At 43.5% G+C, this 24,064-nt stretch overlaps 1 protein-coding gene across 1 annotated transcript in view; it reads left to right on the top strand.

Moving 5' to 3' along the window:
• LOC126416446 (pancreatic triacylglycerol lipase-like) overlaps positions 1 to 24,064 on the top strand; it is a 177,012-nt gene that overhangs the window by 114,358 nt on the left and 38,590 nt on the right. Inside the window, exon 5 of the mRNA XM_050084172.1 lies at positions 18,387 to 18,587. Coding sequence (XP_049940129.1) covers positions 18,387 to 18,587 — 201 coding nt within the window. The remainder of the gene's footprint in view (positions 1 to 18,386; positions 18,588 to 24,064) is intronic.

Genomic DNA, 24,064 nt, shown 5'->3' on the forward strand with positions numbered 1-24,064 from the left:
GTCAGGTCTGTACCAAAAACTTTTTATAGACAGAGTATCAACCAAAACTCCGATACAGTTTGTGCTGTGTGCTATTGTCCGGGAAAACATGCATAAATGGTAAATAAAAGTAACGGAGCACAGGAAAAGCGTAACTATGACCGCCTCTGGAACAGAGTTCCCGTGGAGAATTCGATACAGTTTTAATTTGTCCTACCAAGCGTACCAGGTTCGAGACCTAGTCAAACCAGTTTTTGTACTGTGGTGCGTGTGAAATTGTTGTATGGGACAACATGTTCCTGACATGGGAAAGGTCTGTTCAGAGTTCATAGCAGTGTTCTAATGTCAGTCCGCTTTCGCTTCGTTTAGTCGAAAGAAGCAAACCTATAGAATACATTTGTAATTTCACATAATAAACGTAAACAATCGGAACAGAGGAAGAAAGAAACAATCAAATCACGCATGCCGATGTATTAATAGCAATAATAATATCAATTTGTCACGTGTGACAAATTGTTGTTTCTTTGTTCTTCTGTTCTGATTATTTACGTTCATTCTGTGAAACTACGAGGGCTATCCACAAAGTACATTACGTTTTGGAATTAAAAATAAATAAAGTATTGGAAATTTTTTTTATTATATACAGATGAAGGCCACATTTAAATACTACTTTTCTACATAGTTGCCATTTAAATTAAGGCACTTATCGTAGCGATGGACGAGCTTGGAAGTTCCTTCGTCGTAAAATTCGGCCGCCTGCGCCTTCAACCACGTGGTTACCTCTTATTGAAGCTGTGCGTCGTCATCAAAACACTGCATAGCCAACCACTTCTTCATTGCTGGGAATAAGTGGAAGTCGCTCGGTGCCAGGTCGGGACTGTACGGCGGATGAGGAAACAACTCCCACTTAAAAGATTCGAGAACTTCACGAGTGGCATTTTCCGTGGGGGCCCGGGCGAATCAGCAAGATCTTTGAGCCCAACTTTCCCCTGCGCTTGTTTTGTATTGCTCTTCTGAGGTTGTGCAGAGTTTGGCAATGCCTTTGAGAGTTTATTGTAGTGCCTCTTTCCAGGAAATCCACAAAAATCACTCCTTTTCTGTCCCAAAAGACAGTCGCCATCACCTTCCTTGCCGACATTGTCTGCATGCATTTCTTGGGTTTTTGGGGGGAATTTGTGTGCCCCCACTGCATTGACTGCAATTTGGTCTCTCAGTTCACATGCTTAACCCATGTTTTGTCACCAGTAACGATACGATCGAGTAATGAGTCGCCATCTTCCTCGTAAGCGTCCAAAAACGTTAACGCTGCAGCCATTCGCTGACTTTTGTGAATCTCTGTCAAGATTTTTGGTATCCATCTTGCACAAAACTTGTGGTAACCAAGCTTTTCGGTAATGATTTCGTGCAACAAAATTCGTGAAATTTGTGGAAAACTCGTAGAGAGTTCCGTTATTGTGAAATTACGGTTTTCACGGACTGCGGCATCGACTTTTTCGACAAGTTCAGCAGTCACTATGCTGGGTCTTCCACTTCACTCTTCGTCGTGAACGTTAGTTCGGCCATTTTTAAATTTTATGACACATTGACGCACTCCACCTTCAGTGATTATGTTGTCCCCATACACTTCACAAAGATCCCGATAGATTTCTATCGGTGTACAGTTTTTTGCAGTCAGAAACCTTAGTACAGCACGCACTTCACACTTCGCGGCATTTTCAATTAACGCTGACATTTCAAACTGTCACAGTAACTCAACGGAGTACAGCACGAACGTCTCACTAGCACGGCAGGATGCCGACTGAGCGGCGGAATGCCATGACACCAAGATGGCCGCGCTAGCCCCGCCCCTAACGGACACAAACGAAAACGTAATGTACTTTGTGGATAGCCCTCGTACAAACGTACTCTACAGGTTTGCTACACTCAAATAAACGAAGCGAAAGCGGACTGCCTATAGAACATTGTTATAACCTCCGAACAGCCCTTTTACTTGTCAGTGTCTTTCACAAGTACTACAGTACAAAAACTGACATTATCAGGACTCGAACCCGGGAACCTTGCTAAGTCAAACTAACGTTCTACCGGCTTCCCCAGGGAAGGCTACACGCCCGACGCTCACAGTTACATTTTTCCCTTGCTCCGTGGATTAGGTGTTACTTATTAACTACCGGTTACGCACATTCTCCTGAGCATGGCTAAAAATATATGGGACTTTTGGTTGATTATCTGTCGATGTACAACGTCTGGTACCGATCTGACTGATATATGGACGTTTTAGTGTTCGAAGAATTTCGGGCTGAATGGGACTTAAAGAATCTGTCAGTCACTTGGAACTGGGGATGGGCAACTTTGATTTGTTTCTCCTGCTTTATGGAATAATTGTATTTAGTCTGTTGGAATTTAGTCATGATTACAATAGTTTTGATATACTAATCACTAAAGTGAACTTCATATCTGAGCTGATGATTGTTCTGTGAATAGTTTAACGCAATGGGACACTATTTCTCGCGAACCAGTGATATTTCATTAGTCACTGTGAAATCTGCTACCACCTAAATACGCAAAACGCAATCTTTACTGCAACTGATTATTATTGTTATATTTTTCTTGGATAAATGCGTATTTGTGTTTTATTTTACTGAAAAATTATCAGCTGTATCAACATAAATCTTTTGGTGTTGCTTAAAATCAATTATTCGAAAGAATACAACCCATTTTTATCACTTTCATTAAATTTTTATCTGGTTATATTTAATTTAAATTCGAGTAATCTGCCGAGGCTTGGAGAACTTAGACTGAAGGATAACTAGTTAAATCAATTTTGCAACGAGTTTAGCTGCTAGGCATGAAAGCAGGCGGTGCATGATCCGGCCGCAACTGGTTTTCTCAGCTCGATAATCATTTCGTGACGCATAGGTAATAGCACAGCGCAGTAAAGTTTCACTGTGTCTTAATCTTACCACTCTTAGCATTATGGTAAGTCACTCGATTCCTGCATTGGACTGGAGATTTTTCTCAAGACTTTCCGCTCAAACAGGAGGAGATTATGAGAGTCTTGTTCCTGGATACATCACATCTCACACCTATATGATATACCGATTGGATCTAAGTTCTGTGCATCTGGAGTTGAAACTTTCTGAATAGCCATCGTTGCGTAACTAGATAACAAACTATACAAAAAGAGATTCCCAACTTCATCCTCACTTTGGTCTTTATCTGGTATGTTGTCTCCTGTATGAGAATAACTAGCAGCAATGTGCTTCAACTGGTCACAGGTACGCCTTCTTAAGTTTGAAAGTATCGTTAAGTAGGTCAACAGTCGAAGTGTGAACGTATCCTTTAAAATGTTTTAATACTCGTATAATTGTGAAGTCAGACTGTAAAACATGCAAAGTTGAGTAACTATGAAATGTTGACCAAAAATATCATAAGCTTATTTGAAATGGAATTATTCGAACCTCATGCTGTATGATGTGAAATCTGGAGTAACCGGTAGATCAAACAATACGATTGCGAGAAAGAAATTTGTTCTCAAAAAAATTTACATACGCTGATTCTGTGACAAACTGATTTTGTGTTAAATGTTGGTCCTGACTGTTACGATTCTATGTTAGTTTAGAAACCAATTGCTTTACCTGACTATTATCGTAAATACACAACAATTGATCACTGAATAAAACGCATCCGACTTTATATGTTACATCTGTTTGAAATCATAATGTAGCTCTTTCATAAAATATTTCACTCCCATTAAACCTCTGAACCTATAGTGATATTATTCTCGTAAATGCACTCGGACAATCACTGTGCCTAACTCTGAATATGAGCTACAATGATAATGAAATTTATGGCTTCCCTGTGCGCAATGGACCGCTAGTTTGCTCTGCGAACTTGTTTCTTATAAAATAATGATCTGACTGTCAACACTAAGTTTCAGACACCATACTAGTGATGTACAATGCGAGTGTGCAGTCAAATAAAACCATGAATGCAAATGAACCGATTCTTTAAGCTTTAATTGAGCTTCATTAAGTCGTTGCAACAATACAACTTCCCACATTTCTCACATATGAACTAATTCGCAAAATATCTCTTTAGCAGTTATCACTGCTGTGAAAGAACCACATAACTTCATTACAAAAACCTTACAGAAAATCTAAACCATAAGCAGTGTTATAGCAATCAGCATACTAAGTAATTACAAATATAACAAACCACCTTACCTTTAAATGTTACCTTTTCTCATTCATACAATGCTACAGTCCTTCTGCTTAATATATCTCCTTAAACATCATATTACAAAAATTGCTCCAAATGCTATCTTCATTCCAGGGCGGGCCAAGTACATTACCACATCGTTGCTACTAGCACACTCTGGCTCCACTCTGGCAAAGTGAAACTAATCTCTCTGACCAGTATCTTTGGTCGTGAACATCGTTCCAAAAGTATATTATTAGAATGGCAATGTTACAGCGAAATTACAAGGCTTGAGAACATTTATCAAATTCAGAAATTAACTCATATTTGGCTACATTGATGGCATACACCAAGTAAGAGATGTTTGTATCGAAGACCTTGGTGAATGTTACCTCCATTTTTTTTCCTTTTAGTGCAAGAGCTAACAACGGTGTGTCTCAGTGAGTTGGAAAAGGGGCCGTGTACTAGCTGTTTTATTACACAACAGGTTTATGCATGATGTCGTCGAGTTGCTATGTAGCAGCTGGCTTCACAGTCAGACACCAGCATAATAACATACTTCACCCATCGAGTGTGGTCAGTAATCCGTCTGAATGTACTGGTTACGAGCCTTTTTCCGAACATAATGATGTTGATGAACCAACTGGCGTACTGTTTACAGCGGAAGAATTGTGTTATGCAAGTTTAAATTGTTCAAATTCATTACAGCAACAAAAGAGTGTGCTATGAGCATACAGGTTTATTCATAATGTGCCGAAATTTCAACCACAAGCAAAATACAGCGACAGGCAATAGTTCGTGTACTTCAGCTTTGTCTTGCCTATCCTTCGCTGGCCATTGGTAGATAGTGTTATAAAATAGTTTCTGTTCGTCAAGTATGTATCATAGAATTATTTTACATCGTCTATTTTCTTTTTTTATTGAAATAGATTCACCACAAGCTTGCTTATCTGGACATGGCCCCTTCTCCAACTCAATATCCTTCTAATGAGTACTGTTGATGGGACATGACTCCTTGTTGTGTCGAACGAAATGACAGATATAAAGATCAGCTGTACATGTACATCAACATGGATGCTCTGCAAATCACACTTAAGTGTCTGGCAGAGGGTTCATCGAATCACCTTCACAATATTCTCTATTATTCCACTCTCTAACAGCGTGCGGAAAAAGACGAACACTTATATCTTTCCGAGCGAGCTCTGATTTCCCTTATTTTATTATGAGGATCGTTTCTCCCTATGTATGTTGGTGTCAACAAAATATTTTCGCATTCGGAGTAGAAAGATGATGACTGGAATTTCGTGAGAAGATCCTGCCGCACGAGAAACGCCTTTGTTTTAATTATGTCAACCCCAAATCCGATTTATCGCTAATACAAAACGTGCTGCCCTTCTTTGACATTTGTCGATGTACTCTGTTAATTCTATTTGGTAAGGATCGCACAACGCGCATCATTATTCCAAAAGAGGACGGACAAGCGTTGTGTAGGTAGTCTCTTTAGTAGATCTGTTGCAACTTCTTAGAGTTCTGTTAATAAAACGCAGTCTTTGGCTCACCTTATCCACATTTTCTATGTGTTCTTCCCAACTTAAGTTGTTCGTAACTGTAATTCTTAAGTATTTAGTTGAATTTACGACCTTCGGATATGATTGATTCATCGTTCAACCGAAGTTTAACGGATCCCTTCTAACACTCATGTGGATGACCTTACACTTTTCATTGTTTAGGGTCAATTGCCAATTTTCGCACAATACAGATATAACTAGGCGTTAAACGACAGCGTCATCTGCAAACAACCTAGGTCTGCTGCTCAGAATGTCTCCTAAATCGTGTATATAGATAAGGAACGGCAGAGGACCTACAACGCTACCTTGGGGAACGCAGAGATCATTTCTGTTTTACTCGACGACTTTCCGTAAGTTACTACGAAATGTGACCTCTCTGGCAAGAAATCACAAATCCAAGGGGGGCTACTTTTAGCCGCCCCACCCTGAAAAATACTGTCCTTCAAACAGCTTCCAAAGATGCTCACAACCGTCGCACGACAACAGCTACCAGGGCTACCGTCCCCAGGCGACAGGACATAACAACTTTCCCTGTGTCAAAGTCATACAAATGTATTTGTTTCTCCATTTGCGGCCCATATCGTCGCTAGAGTGATTCCTCACTCGCCTCTGCTCCTCTTACGTACTTTCCTTACCGCCAGGTGGCATTCAATCCACGGTGGGCAGCGGTCGCATTATTTTGGTTCATCATTGTGTGTATAGCATATTCATGCCTGTCAATAGATATGTTCTAATGCTTACCCATTAGAGATCAATAGTCTTAATTAACTTACTGTAACAGCCAGGTTTCCTTAAGGACAGATCGTCATTTTAAATACCCAAAGGCACACGGTTCCCAAAGGCATTACAAATGGTCTCATATGTTAGGCTACAGAACGGCTAAGGGCGAAGGGTCACGTTCCATCTTACTTTAATTTTGTTAAACTTCATCTTGTGACTAGTTTTCAAGACAGTGTCTATTCCGTTCAAAAAATCTTCTGAGTTCTTTAATTTCTTTGGCAGAATTACAGTGACATCAGAAGATGTTGAGGTGTTTATTTTCTCCCCCTGAACTTGAATCCCCATTCCAAATTTCTCGTGGGTCATTTACCGTTTACTGTATGTTCAGATTGAATACCATGAATATGCTACAGTCCTGCCACACTCCCTTTTCCGATTATTGCTACTCTTTCGTGTCCTTCGACTGTTACAACCGCTGGATGATCTCCGCACAAATTGTGTATGATGATTCAGTCTCCATATTCTATCCAAAATAACTTCAGCGTCCAAAATAATTTATTCCAATCAACATGTCAAAAACTTGTTCTAAATATACAAAGACTGTAAATACAGGAATGCCTTATTCATATTTGTGTTCTTACAATCAGCTTTGTCTACTAAATACCTACTTTTTCGCGGAACCCAAATTAGTCTTTCCTTAGTTCCGTTGCCACCACTCGTTCCATCCTTTTGTAACTAATTCGTGACAGTATCTTGCTACCATTGTACAAAGGTTTTTTTTCTTTTTTCAGGTTCAATTGGTCGCGAAATGGTAACCAGGGTGAAAAACACTTTTTTTTCAGTATTTAGCTACCTACACCTTCCAGCTACTTCTGTACATAGTCGCCACTCCAACTTAGACATTTGTCGTGGCGTTGTACTAGATTTCCAATACCATCATCATACAATGCGAACGTCTATGCTTTCCGCCGATTCTCTACACTGGTCTGCAGCTCGTTGTCTGGACCAAAATATTGTCCTCACAACCAGCGCCTCATGTGAGCAAAGGGTCGAAAATCAGAGGGAACCAAGGCCGGGCTGCATAGTGGGTGGTCAAACACTTCCCATGGAAAACGTTGCAGAAGCGTCTTTGTTGCAACTGTAATGTGCCACCGTGTATTGTCCCGAAGGACAGGACGATTTTCTCGAATCGACGGATCCGCTCGCTGAACAAGATCATCGATTGACACTCGCTTCTTTCCCTGATAATCTGCGACATGAATGTCAGTAAACTTAGAAGTTCCTCCACCATTGTTACACTTCGCTGTCACGCATGACGGTTACGTTATGTACGCTGCGTGAAATCAGGCGGAAGCCTTCAGCATGAAGAAATCGAAAGACAGCACGCACGCCACAGTTGGCGGGAGACACTGTTGTTCTAGGCATCTTCCCGTGCTAACTGTGCGCTCAGAACTGAAAAGTGCGACGTGACGCGCTCAACGAGCATACTAAAGACATTGTGCAAGACCTCTGCACAGGGTGACATCGGATTTTCACCGTGGATTTGACTTTGCGACAAATAGGACCTTAAAAAAAATAGCTTTCACAACACCTAGTTTCCTGGTCGCGCCCTATGTGCTCATCCTTTGGCTATTACATCTACATCTATATCTACATGGATACTCTGCAAATCACATTAAAGTGCCTGGCAGAGTATTCATCCAACCACCTTCACAATTCTCTATTATTTCAATCCCGTATAGCGAGTGAAAAGAACGAACACCTACACTACTGGCTATTAAATTTGCTACACCACGAAGATAATGTGCTACAGACGCGAAATTTAACCGACAGGAAGAAGATGCTGTGATATGCAAATGATTAGCTTTTCAGAGCATTCACATAAGGCTGGCGCCGATGGTGACACCTACAACGTGCTGACATGAGGAAAGTTTCCAACCGATTCCTCATACACAAACAGCAGTTGACCGGCGTTGCCAACTGAAACGTTGTTCTGATGGTTCGTGTAAGGAGGAGAAATGCGTACCATCACGTTTCCGACTTTGATAAAGGTCGGATTGTAGCCTATCGCGATTGCGGTTTATCGTATCGCGACATTGCTGCTCGCATTGGTCGAGATCCAATGACTTTTAGCAGAATATGGAATCGGCGGGTTCAGGAGGGTAATACGGAACGCCGTGCTGGATCCCAAAGGCATCGTATCACTAGCAGTCGAGATGACAGGCATCATATCCGCATGGCTGTAACGGATCGTGCAGCCACGCCTCGATCCTTGAGTCAACAGATGGGGACGTTTGCAAGACAAAAACCATCTGCACGAACAGTTCGACGACGTTTGCAGCAGCATGGACTATCAGCTCGGAGACCATGGCTGAGGTTACCCTTGACGCTGCATCACAGATAGGACCGCCTGCGATGGTGTATTCGACGACGAACCTGGGTGTACGACTGGCAAAACGTCATTTTTTCGGATGAATCCAAGTTCTGTTTACAGCATCATGATGGTCGCATCCGTGTTTGGCGACATCGTGGTGAACGCACATTGGAAGCGTGTATTCGTCAGCGCCATACTGGCGTATCACCTGGCGTGATGGTATGGGGTGCCATTGGTTATACGTCTCGGTCACCTCTTGTTCGCATTGACGGCACTTTGAACAGTGGACGTTACATTTCAGGTGTGTTACGACCCGTGGTTCTACCCTTCATTTGATCTCTGCGAAACCCTACATTTGCACGACCTCGTGTTGCAGGTCCCGTACGGGCCTTTCTGGATACAGAAAATGTTCGACTGCTGCCCTGGCCAGTTCATTCCCAGATCTCTCACCAATTGAAAACGTCTGGTCGATGGTGGCCGAGCAACTGGCTCGTCACAATACGCCAGTCACTACACTTGATGAACTGTGGTATCGTGTTGAAGCTGCATGGGCGGCTGTACCTGTACAAGCGATCCAAGCTGTGTTTGACTCAATGCCCAGGCGTATCAAGGCCGTTATTACGGCCAGAGGTGGTTGTTCTGGGTACTGATTTCTCAGGATCTATGCACCCAAATTGCCTGAAAATGTAATCACATGTCAGTTCTAGCATAATATATTTGTCCAATGAATACCCGTTTATCATCTGCATTTTTTCTTGGTGTAGCAATTTTAATGGCCAGTAGTGTATATGCAGGGTGATTCAAAAAGAATACCACAACTTTAAAAATGTGTATTTAATGAAAGAAACATAATATAACCTTCTGTTATACATAATTACAAAGAGTATTTAAAAAGGTTTTTTTTTCACTCAAAAACAAGTTCAGAGATGTTCAATATGGCCCCCTCCAGACACTCGAGCAATATCAACCCGATACTCCAACTCGTTCCACACTCTCTGTAGCATATCAGGCGTAACAGTTTGGATAGCTGCTGTTATTTCTCGTTTCAAATCATCAATGGTGGCTGGGAGAGGTGGCCGAAACACCATATCCTTAACATACCCCCATAAGAAAAAATCGCAGGGGGTAAGATCAGGGCTTCTTGGAGGCCAGTGATGAAGTGTTCTGTCACGGGCTGCCTGGCGGCCGATCCATCGCCTCGGGTAGTTGACGTTCAGGTAGTTAGGGACAGATAAGTGCCAATGTGGCGGCGCTCCATCCTGCTGAAATATGAATTGTTGTGCTTCTTGTTCGAGCTGAGGGAACAGCCAATTCTCTAACATCTCCAGATACTGTAGTCCAGTTACAGTAGCACCTTCGAAGAAAAAGGGACCAAAAACTTTATTGGCTGAAATGGCAAAGAAAACGTTCAGCTTAGGCGAATCACGTTCATACTGAGTTGTTTCCCGCGGATTCTCAGTGCCCCATATACAGACATTGTGACGGTTGACTTTCCCGTTAGTGCGGAAAGTTGCTTCATCACTAAACACAATCTTTGAAACGAAAGATTCATCTGTTTCCATTTGAGCAAGGATAAAATCACAGAAATCGATTCTTTTAATCTTATCAGCTGCAGACAGTGCTTGAACCAATTTCAGACGATAAGGTTTCATAACTAACCTTTTTCGTAGGACTCTCCATACAGTTGATTGTGGAATTTGCAGCTCTCTGCTAGCTCTGTGAGTCGATTTTCCTGGGCTGCGAACAAATGCTTGCTGTATGCGTGCTACATTTTCATCACTCGTTCTCGGCCGTCCAGAACCTTTCCCTTTGCACAAACACCCATCCTCTGTAAACTGTTTATACCAATGTTTAATACACCACCTATCAGGAGGTTTAACACCATACTTCGTTCGAAATGCACGCTGAACAACTGTCGTCGATTCACCTCTGCCGTACTCAATAACACAAAAAGCTTTCTGTTGAGCGGTCGCCATCTTAGCATCAACTGACGCTGACGCCTAGTCAACAGCGCCTCAAGCGAACAAATGTACAACTAAATGAAACTTTATAGCTCCCTTAATTCGCCGACAGATAGTGCTTAGCTCTGCCTTTTGTCGCTGCAGAGTTTTAAATTCCTAAAGTTGTGGTATTCTTTTTGAATCACCCTGCATTTCCATACGAGCTCTGATTTCCCTTATTTTATCGTGGTGATCGTTTCTTCCTATGTAGGTCGGTGTCAACAAAATATTTTCGCATTCAGAGGAGAAAGTTACTCATGTTGGCAGCTGTTCTTGATTCGAATTCTAGAATATTTACTTCGTATTCTTTTGTGAAGGCATTTCTGGAGGCTGTGTTTAGTAACTTTGCATTGGCAGCACTGTCTTCGATAATATCTTCATTGCTATCGCGCAGAGAAGGCATTGATTGTTTCTTGCCACTAACATACTCCACATACAACCAGAATCTCTTTGGATTTTCTGCCAGGTTTCGAGACAAGGTTTCGTGGTGGAAACTGCAATAAGCATCTGGCCTTGAAGTCCGCGTTAAATTTCGAGCTTCTGTAAAAGATCGCCAATCTTGGGGATTTTGCGTCTGTTTAAATGTGCCATGTATATTTAGTTGTTTCTGCAAGAGTGTTTTGAATCGTTTTGTTTACCAAGGAGGGGCTCAATTGCTGCCGATACAGTTTCTTTGAATTCAAGCCACATCTGGTCTACAATTATATTATTAATTTGGAAGGAGTGGAGATTGTCTCTCAGGATGGCGTCAAGTGAATTTTTATCTGCTTTTTTGAATAGGTATATTTTTCCTTTATTTTTGGAGGATTTGGGGATTCAGTCTCGCTACGACAACCGTGTGTTCACTAATCCCTGTATCCGTTTTGATGCTCGAAATTAACTAAGGATTATTTGTTGCTAAGAGGTCAAGTGTGTTTTCACATCCGTTTACTATTCGCGTGGGCTCATGAACTAACTGTTCGAAATAATTTTCAGAGAATGCGTTTAGCACAAATTCGGATGATGTTTTATGCGTATCTCCGGAATTATGTACAAAAGGATCGTTTTCTGGAGTAAGAAGGTTTTCTGCAGCATGGAACTGATGCGCCAGTCTAACACTGCTAAATCGATTGTGGCTGGAGTATACGTGACCAATGTACAGAGTGAGAAATTCCTCTACGACAACTGGTGTTTCCAACATTCACGGTAGAGAAACTGCTTAAAGTCCTGCCAAAAATAGGCAATTTACGGAAGTGGTGTTACACGGAAAAGGAAATGGCTATCGAAAATGGCCGTTTTGTGCTCCTGATTCTGAATGGCTAAAAGGCCTGAATATGAAATAATTTCGTGGAGCAGTCCGGAGCCCACGAAATCGAAAAGTCGACCAGCAGCCCTTGTGGGATGTAGAAGTTATGTGTCTTCTGGAGCGGAGGTGGTGTTTTCGTTGTGAGCAGTCGAGTTATTTCTTGTGGTATGGAAATTGAGTTGCTTCAAAAGTGCGTCCGCCCAGGCGTGGACTTCGTTTTGAACTTTCTGGTATCCTGGGAAGTGTATCCTTTAAGTGAGTGTGCACTTTGTTGGTAGGCAGAGCATTTACACTAGACCTCAGAATCAATAGGTAGCCAGACGGTGATGTTTTAGTGAACGAGGCGGACTTGGCACGGTTCAGTAATAGCTGATGAATTATATTAGTTCCCGTGGAAATTTGAAAATGAGATCTTTGTGTGATTCTTTCTCGACTGACTTGGAACTATATGTGTATTTCTTTGTTGTGCAGATTTTCGTCTCTGTATAGAACTGTTGGCTATGAACATATTCCAATCCAGTGATATGATCTCTAAATCTTTCCTGAAAGTAGTTAAATAGCAACAGGGATTTTAATTGTTGAGAGTGGAGTAGTGAGAAGTTTAACCCTGTCTTGTAGATCAAAGCGAGGCTGGTGTCACTTATTTAAACTGATCTCACATCAGTAGCAATGTAGAGATCTAATCCAGCTCCTGTAATATACGTTTCCAATTAAATACATAGAGCAGTATTTTGTATAATTTGTCTCGTACATTGCAGACCACCAAGACGGAATGCGTTCTAACCACTACCGTGAGTGTGATTTCGGATAAGGTTCCGGTGCACGGATGAAAGGAACACTTCACTGCAACCTATTAAAATTATAGATCGGTAATATTGACACATATCACCAGCTTCCTTCTTTGGGATTGGGATTATGACAGTCTTCTTGATGTCTCAGATTATATCAGGTAAAGAGAGAAAGATTGGCACTAGTTGAGAAGAGAGTGAGTCAAAATGGTCTTGTATTTCCCATGTTATTGAAACTGAGCAAGCGGTAAGGGGAAGCAAAGAGGAATGCGAAAAGGGAATTAAAGTTCAAGAAGAAGAACTAAAAACTTTAAAGTTGCCAATGACATTGTAATTTGGTCAGAGACTGCAAGGGACTTGGAAAATAAGTTGAACGTAATGGATAATATCTTGACGACGGGCTAAAATATGAGCTTCAACAAAAAGAAAACAAGGATAATGTGGTGTAGTCGAATTAAATCAGGAGATTCTGAGAGAATTATATTAAGAAATGAGTGAGTAAAACCAGTACATGAGTCTTGCTGTTTGTGCAGCGATGTCACTGACGATTGCGGAAGTACACACGGTATGAAATACAGACGTAATAGCAAGAAAACCATTTGTGAAAAAGAAAACTGCTTTAACCTTTAATGCAAATTTATGTGTCAGGAAGAATTTTTTAAAGGTATGTAGCCTTGTACAGAGGAGAAACATAGGCGATAAACAGTTCAGACAAGAAGATAGAAAGCCGGCCTGTGTGGCCGAGCGGTTCTAGGCATTTCCGTCCGGAACCACGCTGCTGCTAGAGTCGCAGGTTCCAATCCTGCATTGGGGAAGGATGTGTGTAATGTCCTTAGGTCCTCGATTCCAGAGTCAACAGATGGGGACGTTTGCAAGACAACAACCATCGGCACGAACAGTACGACGACGTTTGCAGCAGCATGGACTATCAGCTCGGAGACCATGGCTGCGGTTACCCTTGACGCTGCATCACAGACAGGAGCGCCTGCGATGGCGTACTCAACGACGAACCTGGGTGCACGAATGGCGAAACATCATTTTTTCGGATGAATCCAGGTTCTGTTTACAGCATCATGATGGGCGCATCCGTGTTTGGCGACATCACGGTGAACGCACATTGCAAGCGTGTATTCGTCATCGCCATACTGGCGTATCACCCGGCCTGATGGTATGGGGTGGCATTGATCACACGTCTCGGTCACCTCTTGTTCGCATTGACGGCAGTTTGAACAGTGGACGTTACATTTCAGATGTGTTAAGGGACTGATGACCTCAAATGTTAAGTCCCATAGTGCTTAGAGCCTTTTGAACCATTTTGAAGAATAGAATAATAAACTTCCGGCCAGACTAAAACACACAGTTTTAATCTGCCAGGAAGTTTCTTATTCTCTTCTTCTCTGAGCTGTTTAGCGCTCACGCTGGACCGAGACTCGAACTCGGGACCTTTACTTTTCGCGGGCAAGTGTTCTACCGCCTGAGTTACCCAGACACGGCGCACGATCCGTCCTCACTGCTCTACTTCCGCCAGTGCTTCGTCTCCTACCTTCCAGAATTCAGAGAAGTACTCTACGAAACTTGCAAGATTAGCACTCCTGGAAGAAAGGATGGCTAGAGGACAAATGTAAGGATGTAGAGGCTTATCTCACTAGGGGTAAGATAGATACTGCCTACAGGAAGATTAAAGAGACCTTTGGAGATAACAGAACCACTTGCATGAACATCAAGAGCTCAGATGGAAACCCAGTTCTGAGCAAAGAAGGGAAAGCAGAAAGGTGGAAGGAGTATATAGAAGGTCTATACAAGGGCGATGGACTTGAGGACAATATTGTGGAAATGGAAGAGGATGTGGATGAAGATGAAATGGGAGATACGATACTGCGTGAAGAGTTTGACAGAACACTGAAAGACCTGAGTCGAAACAAGGCCCCCGGAGTAGACAACATTCCACTGGAACTACTGACGGCCTTGGGAGAGACAGTCCTGACAAAACTCTACCATCTGGTGAGCAAGATGTATGAAACAGGCGAAATACCCTCAGACTTCAAGAAGAATATAATAATTCCAATCCCAAAGAAAGCCGGTGTTGACAGATGTGAAAATTACCGAACTATCAGTTTAATAAGTCACAGCTGCAAAATACTAACGCGAATTCTTTACAGAAGAATGGAAAAACTAGTATAAGCCGACCTTGGGGAAGATCACTTTGGATTCCGTAGAAATGTTGGAACACGTGAAGCATTACTGACCCTATGACTCATCTTAGAAGCTAGATTAAGGAAAGGCAAACCTACGTTTCTAGCATTTGTAGACTTAGAGAAAGCTTTTGACAATGTTGACTGGAATACTCTCTTTCAAATTCTGAAGGTGGCAGGGGTAAAATACAGGGAGCGAAAGGCTATTTACAATTTGTACAGAAACCAAATGGCAGTTATAAGAATCGAGGGGCATGAAAGGGAAGCAGTGGTTGGGAAGGGAGTGAGACAGGGATGTAGCCTATCCCCGGTGTTATTCAATCTGTATATTGAGCAAGCAGTGAAGGAAACAAAAGAAAAATTCGGAGTAGGTATTAAAATCCATGGGGAAGAAATAAAAACTTTGAGGTTTGCCAATGATATTGTAATTCTGTCAGAGACGGCAAAGGACTTGGAAGAGCAGTTGGACGGAATGGATAGTGTCTTGAAAGGAGGATATAAGATGAACATCATCAAAAGTGAAACGAGGATAATGGACTGTAGTCGAATTAAATCGGGTGATGCTGAAGGAATTAGATTAGGAAATGAGACACTTAAAGTAGTAAAGGAGTTTTGCTATTTGGGGAGCAAAATAACTGATGATGGTCGAAGTAGAGAGGATATAAAATGTAGGCTGGCAATGGCAAGGAAAGCGTTTCTGAAGAAGAGAAATTTGTTAACATCGAGTATAGATTTAAGTGTCAGGAAGTCGTTTCTGAAAGTATTTGTATGGAGTGTAGCCATGTATGGAAGTGAAACATGGACGATAACTAGTTTGGACAAGAAGAGAATAGAAGCTTTCGAAATGTGGTGCTACAGAAGAATGCTGAAGATAAGGTGGGTAGAGCACGTAACTAATGAGGAGGTATTGAATAGGATTGGGGAGAAGAGAAGTTTGTGGCACAACTTGACTAGAAGAAGGGATCGGTTGGTAGGGCAAGTTCTGAGGCATCAAGGTGTGGGGCGGCGGATGAGTTTAAAGAACAATAATTAAATGAAATTGCTGGATAAACGCTTGCATGTAGAATCAGTTTCTGGCTTTTCGAATGTTGTTAATGCTGTCTTTCGCCGTTCTCAACACTGGCTCTCTATTTACTATGTGGCACCCAGAAAGTGATTTAATAAAACATGGAACCAGTAATAGAGATCCTAGTGCCCACTTCATTTGAGATACAATTATAGCTGCAACTTATAGCTCTGAGGAATTAGGAGATTGTCCGGGATTTCTAATCAAAAACGGTTTTCCAAAATAGTTGAGTATATTCTGAAATTCACTGATAAAAAACACAAATATCCCTACAACCTAACTAACAGAGCAGTTCAGAGTCTAATGCGCTGATACAACTATAAATGTCCGAATTAAATGTTAAAAAGAATGCTCGCCATAATTTGATGAAAATACTTCATCAAACGCCACGCTAAATATTTGGTAGAATGTCTGTCCCGCGACGGCACGTGAAAATACGACAATACGCAAACTAAAGCTAGATAATGAAAATCATTCCAGAATTAACACTTCACATAAAATGTTTTCATGGTTCCGCGTATCTCTAGCAACTTAATACGGCACCCGAGGCTGTTTGTAGCAGTGACACTGATGCGACGCGGCTCCCGACACAGATGGCGTGTCATTCAGCGTCTGGAGAGAACTGGGGCCTTCCTTCATCGCGCAGCGTCCTTATATATAAACCCGCGGTGCGGATGGCGAAGGGAACGCCTGATCTCTTCGGCTCTCTCGACTAGCCGCTGGGCTAGTAACGCACCACTTCAAGTTACACAATAATTTATAGCTTCTTTTGCTGATGGCCGAAGAAGCTCTAAATTTAAACGTGCATTCAGCACGCAGGTAAGTATTGATAATAAAATTTTGACGTGGCTAAGTTAAATATTTCGGGCGAGAGAATTAATTTAATTATACTGCACGCAGTAGATGAGCTCTGAACTGGCCCTTTTGAGATCCGCTATCGCTATAATTTTATAGGTATTAAAAAGAAACTTTACACATCTTCATAGTCATAGCGGACCTCCAACCTATTTAAATCTAAACATCCTAGCCTTATTTATTAGCCTACTTAATCCATCTTGCTTCCTTCAGTTTTGAGACGAAAACCACAAAATCATGAATTTCCACTAAAATCTTAATTTGTGAAATCCAAAGTACTGTTTTTATTAAATCATTATGAAAGATGAATCTAAATATAAATTTTGAAGTCTCTAGCTCTTTTCTGTTGCGGCAATGATTTTTCCAGAAAAACGTCCAAATCTCGAAAACGGCTGAAATTATCGAACTGATATTTAACACACATTAATTTAGTATTATTTCTGACATGCTAGAAAAGTTTTAGGTTCTTTGCTTGATTTTTAAAGTATTGCGCAACATTTATGACGTCAGAGCTAGTTACAGAGTTACAGCAGACTGGCTGGCCCACAATGGAAACTGATGTAAATTTACTACAGCGTGAGTAGGCTGCTTCCCTACAAAGGGATCATCAATTTAGTATTGGAGGGCAGTGTGGAGGGTAAAAATCGTAGAGTGAGACCAAGAGATGAATACACTAAGCAGATTCAGAAGGATGTAGGTTGCGGTAGGTACTGGGAGATGAAGAGGCTTGCACAGGATAGAGTAGCATGGAGAGCTGCATCAAACCAGTCTCAGGACTGAAGACCACAACAACAACAACAACAACGAGGAAAGGATGTTGCGGAGACATGGCTTAGCCACAGCCTGCGGGATGTTTCCAGAATGAAATTTTCGCTCTGCAGCGGAGTGTGTGCTGATATGAAACTTCCTGACAGATTAAAACTGTGTGTTTTAGGCTGGCACGAACTCGAACTCGGGACCTTTGCCTTTCGCAGGCAAGTGCTCTACCGCCTGAGCTCTGAGCTACCCAAACACGACACACCACCCGTCCTCACAGTTCTACTTCCTCCAGTATCTCGTCTCCTGCCTTCTAAATTCACAGAAGTTCTCCTGCGAAACTTGCAAGACCAACACTCCTGGAGGAAAGGATATAGCGGAGAGCATCGGTCCGATCCGGCCAGTAAACGCTGACGATGCTGTCCAAAGGTGGCAGGTGATCATACCGTTCTGGATGATCGGTGTAGTTTGATATAGTATAAAGTATCGCTGCAATGCAGTGTGAATACTCACTCGACACCAAATGTTATTGGACACGCTTCACTTTTAATGATGTAATGGCAGTTTCCCTTAGTCTAACCTCTTTGGTGCATGTGTGTTGGGCAGGGCTGGACCCGGCGATGCCGGGCTTCCTGTGGGTGGAGTCTGAGGATGGCCGTCTGGACGCGTCGGACGCCGACTTCGTGGATGTGGTGCACACGTGTGGCGGCGTGCTGGGCTACTCCAGCCGCCTGGGACACGCGGACTTCTTCCCCAACGGTGGCACGCCATTCCAGCCTGGCTGCGGCGGACTCGTCGAGATCGCCCGTGAGTACACGCCCAGCTGACATCACACTCGAGTGGCGAGGTAGAGCAGTCCATATTAGGAAGACACAGTGTTCCACGTGATGCACTGTAATGTAACGGCTCCACACATGCTATTCCGCTCACTTCCAGTACCGGGTTCAGTATAGTAAGAGTGGTCTACACCACTAGCATCCTTCCTAAATACACGGCCTCACAATAAAAGTGAAGCACCCTGAAGACTTAGTCAATATACCTTCATATTAGTCTACACCGTAGGCGGTTATGGAAATAATTACACTATTGGCCATTAAAATTGTTACATCACGAGATGACGTGCTATAGACGCGAAATTTAACCGACAGGAAGAAGATGCTGTGATTTGCAAATGATTAGCTTTTCAGAGCATTCACACAAGGTTGGCGTCGGTGGCAACACCTACAACGTGCTGACATGAGGAAAGTTTCCAACCCATTTCTCATACACAAACAGCAGTTGACCGGCGTGGCCTGGTGAAACGTTGTTGTGATGCCTCGTGTGAGAAAAAGAAATGTGTACCATCACGTTTCCGACTTTGATAAAGGTCAGATTGTAGCCTACCGCGATTGCGGTTTTTCGTATCGCGACATTGCTGCCCGCATTGGTCGAGATCCAATGACTGTTAGCAGAACATGGAATCGGTGGGTTCAGGAGGGTAATTCGGAATGCTGTGCTGGATCCCAACGGCCTCATATCACTAGCAGTCGGGGTGACAGGCATCTTATCCGCATGGCTGTAACGGATCGTGCACCCACGTCTCGATCCCAAAGTCAACAGATGGGGACGTTTCAAGACAACAACCATCGGCACGAACAGTCCGATGACGTTTGCAGCAGCATGGACTATCAGCTCGGAGACCATCGCTGTGGTTACCCTTGACACTGCATCACAGACAGGAGCGCCTGCGATGGTGTACTCAACAACGAACCTGGGTGCACGTCATTTTTTCAGATGAATCCAGGTTCTGTTTACAGCATCATGATGGTCACATCCGTGTTTGGCGACATCACAGTGAACGCACATTGCAAGCGTGTATTCGTCATCGCCATACTGGCGTATCACCCGGCCTGATCTTATGGGGTGCCATTGATTACACGTCTCGGTCACCTCTTGTTCGCATTGACGGCACTTTGAACACTGGACGTTACATTTCAGATGTGTTACGACCCGTGGCTCTATCCTTCATTCGATCCCTGCGAAACCCTACATTTCAGCAGGATAATGCACGACTGCATGTTGCAGGTCCTGTACGGACCTTTCTGGATACAGAAAATGTTCGACTGCTGCCCTGGCCGGCACATTCTCCAGATCTCTCACCAGTTGAAAACGGCTGGTCAATGGTGGCCGAGCTACTGGCTCTTCACAATACGCCAGTCACTACTCTTGATGAACTATGGTATAGTGTTGAAGCTGCATGGGCGGCTGTACCTGTACACGCCATCCAAGCTCTGTTTGACTCAATGCCCAGGCATATCAAGGCCGTTATTACGGCCAGAGGTGGTTGTTCTGGGTACTGATTTCTCAGGATCTATGCACCCAAATTGCGTGAAAATGTAATCACATGTCACTTCTAGTATAATATATTTGTCCAATGACTACCCGTTTATCATCTGAATTTCTTCTTGGTGTAGCAATATTAATGGCCAGTAGTGTAGAGCTGCTATTCTCTGTGACAGGTAGAACGGTCAGCAGATTGCTTTAGTGTTGTTCGTGTTTACTGTTGTTATCAGGCGTGTTAGAATACGCATTAAGAAAATATACCTTAATAATATACATTAATAATACATAATACATTAATAAAATATACATTAATAAAACCGACACAGTGCAGGAACGGATTCCTGATTCGAAATGGGGGAAAAAAGGTTCTGTGAACATGTGTCGAGAAATGGACGGTGTGCATACACCGACAACAAATTGTCCCGGAACAGAGTACAGAGCTGCAATGCATCCACATCACAACAGATGTTCAAAGTGGCCTCCATGGGATGCAGATTGATAAAGGTTGTTTCGTCGGTAAAGAGGACTGATGACAGAAATATCGTAACTGTGCTGGTGGGGTGCAAAAACCATCGACAAAATCCTTCCTATGGAGGGAAATACGCTGCCGATAATCCTTCTACTCGTTTCAGGTGATAGGGATAGTAACTGTTGTCATGCAGGATAGACATAATCGTACTTTGTCTTACACCATGTTGGTTGGCCACTAGCCTGGAGCTTGTACTAGGGTTCGCCTCAATATCCTGTAGAACCGGATACTCCAAATCTGATACATGCACAGTGCGCCAACTCCCTGTACGTTCATCTATCTCAAAGGACCCATGATCACATAAAACGCCCAAAAAGGGCTTGAAATGCCGTGGGAAGTGGTTGCTGTCTGTGAGAGTACTTGCTTTGGTATAGCCGTGCTGCGTCTCGACAATTTCCATCTGCTTGGCCGTACACAAACACCACCTCGGCTTGTTCCCGACATGGATACCGGATCATTCTGCTGCTTATAATACGCTGCGTCAATCACACAGCCTATAACACACAAGGAACACTTGGCAGTGGTCAGAGGAACTTTCATTCGTCAACGTCATCTACTGTAACAACGATGCAGTGCCAGACACGTGTTCATAGGACCTTTTTTCCTCCATTTCCAGTTAGGAATCTGTCCCTGCAGTTTGTCGGTTTTATTAATGTTCACCCTGTACAATAGCGTCAGATGTTGAGAGATCACTATGATGGATAAAGAAACGCCACCTACTTGCGTGAGACAGCGTTGTTAGCACCTGACAGAGTATGAAACGATTCTGATTGTGTCTCCATTTAGCCAGCTGGTCGAATCGTGGAATACGCAGATTTGTGGAGTATTTGGATGTGACAGTGGCCTGATGTTGGACTGCACGCCAACTTGAGGGCAAGCATACTCGTCGTCAAGTTTGTGGTTGACCGCGTCTGACAACCAAAAATGGTTAAAATAGCTCTAAGCACTATGGGACTTAACATCTGAGGTCATCAGTCCCCTAGACCTAGAACTACTTAAACCTGAGCAACCTAAGGACATCACACATATCCATGCCCGAGGCAGGATTCACACCTGCGACCGTAGCAGCAGCGTGGTTCCGGACTGAAGCGCCTAGAACGGCTCGGTTACAGCGGCCGGCCCTCTGACAACCACATGCAGCATTGTCTTATTGTGCATAAACGACATAGTTATCCCTTTACATCTGTGCCTACCATTCAAGAACAAATAATGGACTTCCAGCAACATTCTATGTCATTCCACATCAGCAGCTGGACTAGTAAATTAGCTACCCATGTGAGACTGCCAGTAACATAAGAACACAAACGGCCGCATTTGGAGTGGTGCTGTGGCCAGGAACCATGGGCTGCTGATGAACCACTTCCCATTCTGTTCAGTGATGAATCGCAGTACTGCATTACTCTGAATGACCATCGTCGGCATGTGTGCTGGCGTCATGCAGAGAGGTCCCATTCTTCCTATGTTTTGCAGAGGCACAACGCTATTACTCCTGTAGTCATGACGTGGGGAGGCATCGCATATGACTTCACGTCATGACTGCTACTGATTGAGGGAACTCTTAGGCGCAATGAGACGTTATGGACATCTTGTATCCTCATGAGACAGTATTGAGGTGCAATGTTTCAACAGAACAATGCTCTTTCACACATGGCAAGTGTGTCTATGAACTGCCTGCGCGAGGTTGAGGTATCCCCGTGGCCAGCAAGATCCCCAGATTTGTCTCTGATAGAACATGTGTGGGACCTACTCGCACGTCAACTTCGTTCTAGTGCTCCCGATCTGTGTGAACCCTTCACTGCCTTGGATTCGTGTGCAGCCTGTGTTCACCTAGGACTTCATTCGATTTATAAGGAAAGCAGTCCTGATTAGATCTATCGCAGTGAGCTTCTCGACCTTCGCATGGAACTTAGCGATGGTACCTTCGTGTACACTGCTGGCTCTTGGACTAACAGTGGAATCGGGGGTGCCTTCGCCATTGGCGCCGACGATTTTCGGTATCAGCTTCCGGAACACTGCTGAGTAATTACAGCAGAGCTCTTCGCCCTGTACCAGGTCACGCAGTACATCCGGCAACACAGACTTTTCAATTGTATCATCTGCTCCAATTCTCTCAGAGCCTCTGTGCGCTACGGGCTGAAGAAAGCTTCCCCTTGCTCAGTCTTGAGGGAGCCACTATGATGTTTATGTGGGTCCCTGGTCACGTCGGTCTGACGGGAAACGAGGCTACTGACGCTGCTGCCAAGGCTGCAGCCCTCCTACCTCAGCCCCCTAGTTCTTCCATTCCTTCCGATAATCTCCGTGTTGCCGTCTGTCAGCAGATGGTGTCACTTTGGCGTCACCACTGGTCTTGCCTTCATGGGAACAAGCTCGCAAAATTAAACCTCTCCCAGCGACTTGGCTGTCCTCATCTCGGCCCTCTCGCTCCAAGGAGTTTGCCTATTGGACACTGTCGTTTCAGCCATTGCCACTTGTTAAGTCATGGTCCAGCACATATTCTTAGCTCTCTTTCTTTCCATCCAGTGTGCTTAACATCTAGTCGGTATTAACATCTTCCTCGTCTTAGTGCTCTAAGGTTCTGACAAGGGCGCATATGATCTTAGTTGTTTTTGCGCCCTAAAAAAAGTCGTCCTCGTGGCTTCTGTCTCGGGTTCTTCAGCCGACGTTCATCTAATGATTTTACTGACGTTTCGCCAGCACGAGTGGCTGGCATTGTCAATGCTTCACCCTCCACTGCCTGTGGTGAACTGGAGCCGAGCTCGCAGCCGCAGACTATATGTACCTGGTACGCCAACGTCCGAGGGCTTCTCCGCGGTCATTTCCGGTGCGGTTCTCCTGTTCCTATCTGCGACGGTTGTTCGCTGCAGTACAGGAAGCCAGGTTCCGTTTACCTTAAGGCTTTCCTCTTTCTTGTTGAAACTGTTCGAATGTTTTTGTATTTCTGCAGCTTCTCTGAACAAGCGCGTGTGATAGTGCTTCTCTGCAGCCAGAACTTCCGTGTCAACGAATTTTATTACGTGGTCGGTCTCACTCAGCGCGTGGTCTGCCACGGCCGATTTCTCCACCTGCCCCAACCGGCAATGTCACTTATCCTCTTTGATCCTGGTGTTAACTGATCGTCCAGTCATTCCGACATAAACTTTTCCGCATGTGCACGGTATACGGTATATTCCCGACATTGCAAGTGGGTCCCTTTTCTCCTTCGCCGACCTAAAACACTCTTTGATCTTCCTTGTCAGTTTGAAAATCGTCTTTACGCCATGTTTGCACAATATACGGCCGATTCTGTCCGTCACTCTGGGAATGTATGGCAGAAAGGCCGTACCCGACATTTCTTTTTCTGATTCCTTACTTTGCCGAGTGCCTGGCTCTGTTACACTTCTAATATAATTTGTGGAGTACCCATTGCTCCTCAGAACACTTTCCAGGTGTTGCA

This window comes from Schistocerca serialis, chromosome 8 (genome assembly GCF_023864345.2).
Source record: "Schistocerca serialis cubense isolate TAMUIC-IGC-003099 chromosome 8, iqSchSeri2.2, whole genome shotgun sequence".
Lineage (NCBI taxonomy): Eukaryota > Metazoa > Arthropoda > Insecta > Orthoptera > Acrididae > Schistocerca > Schistocerca serialis.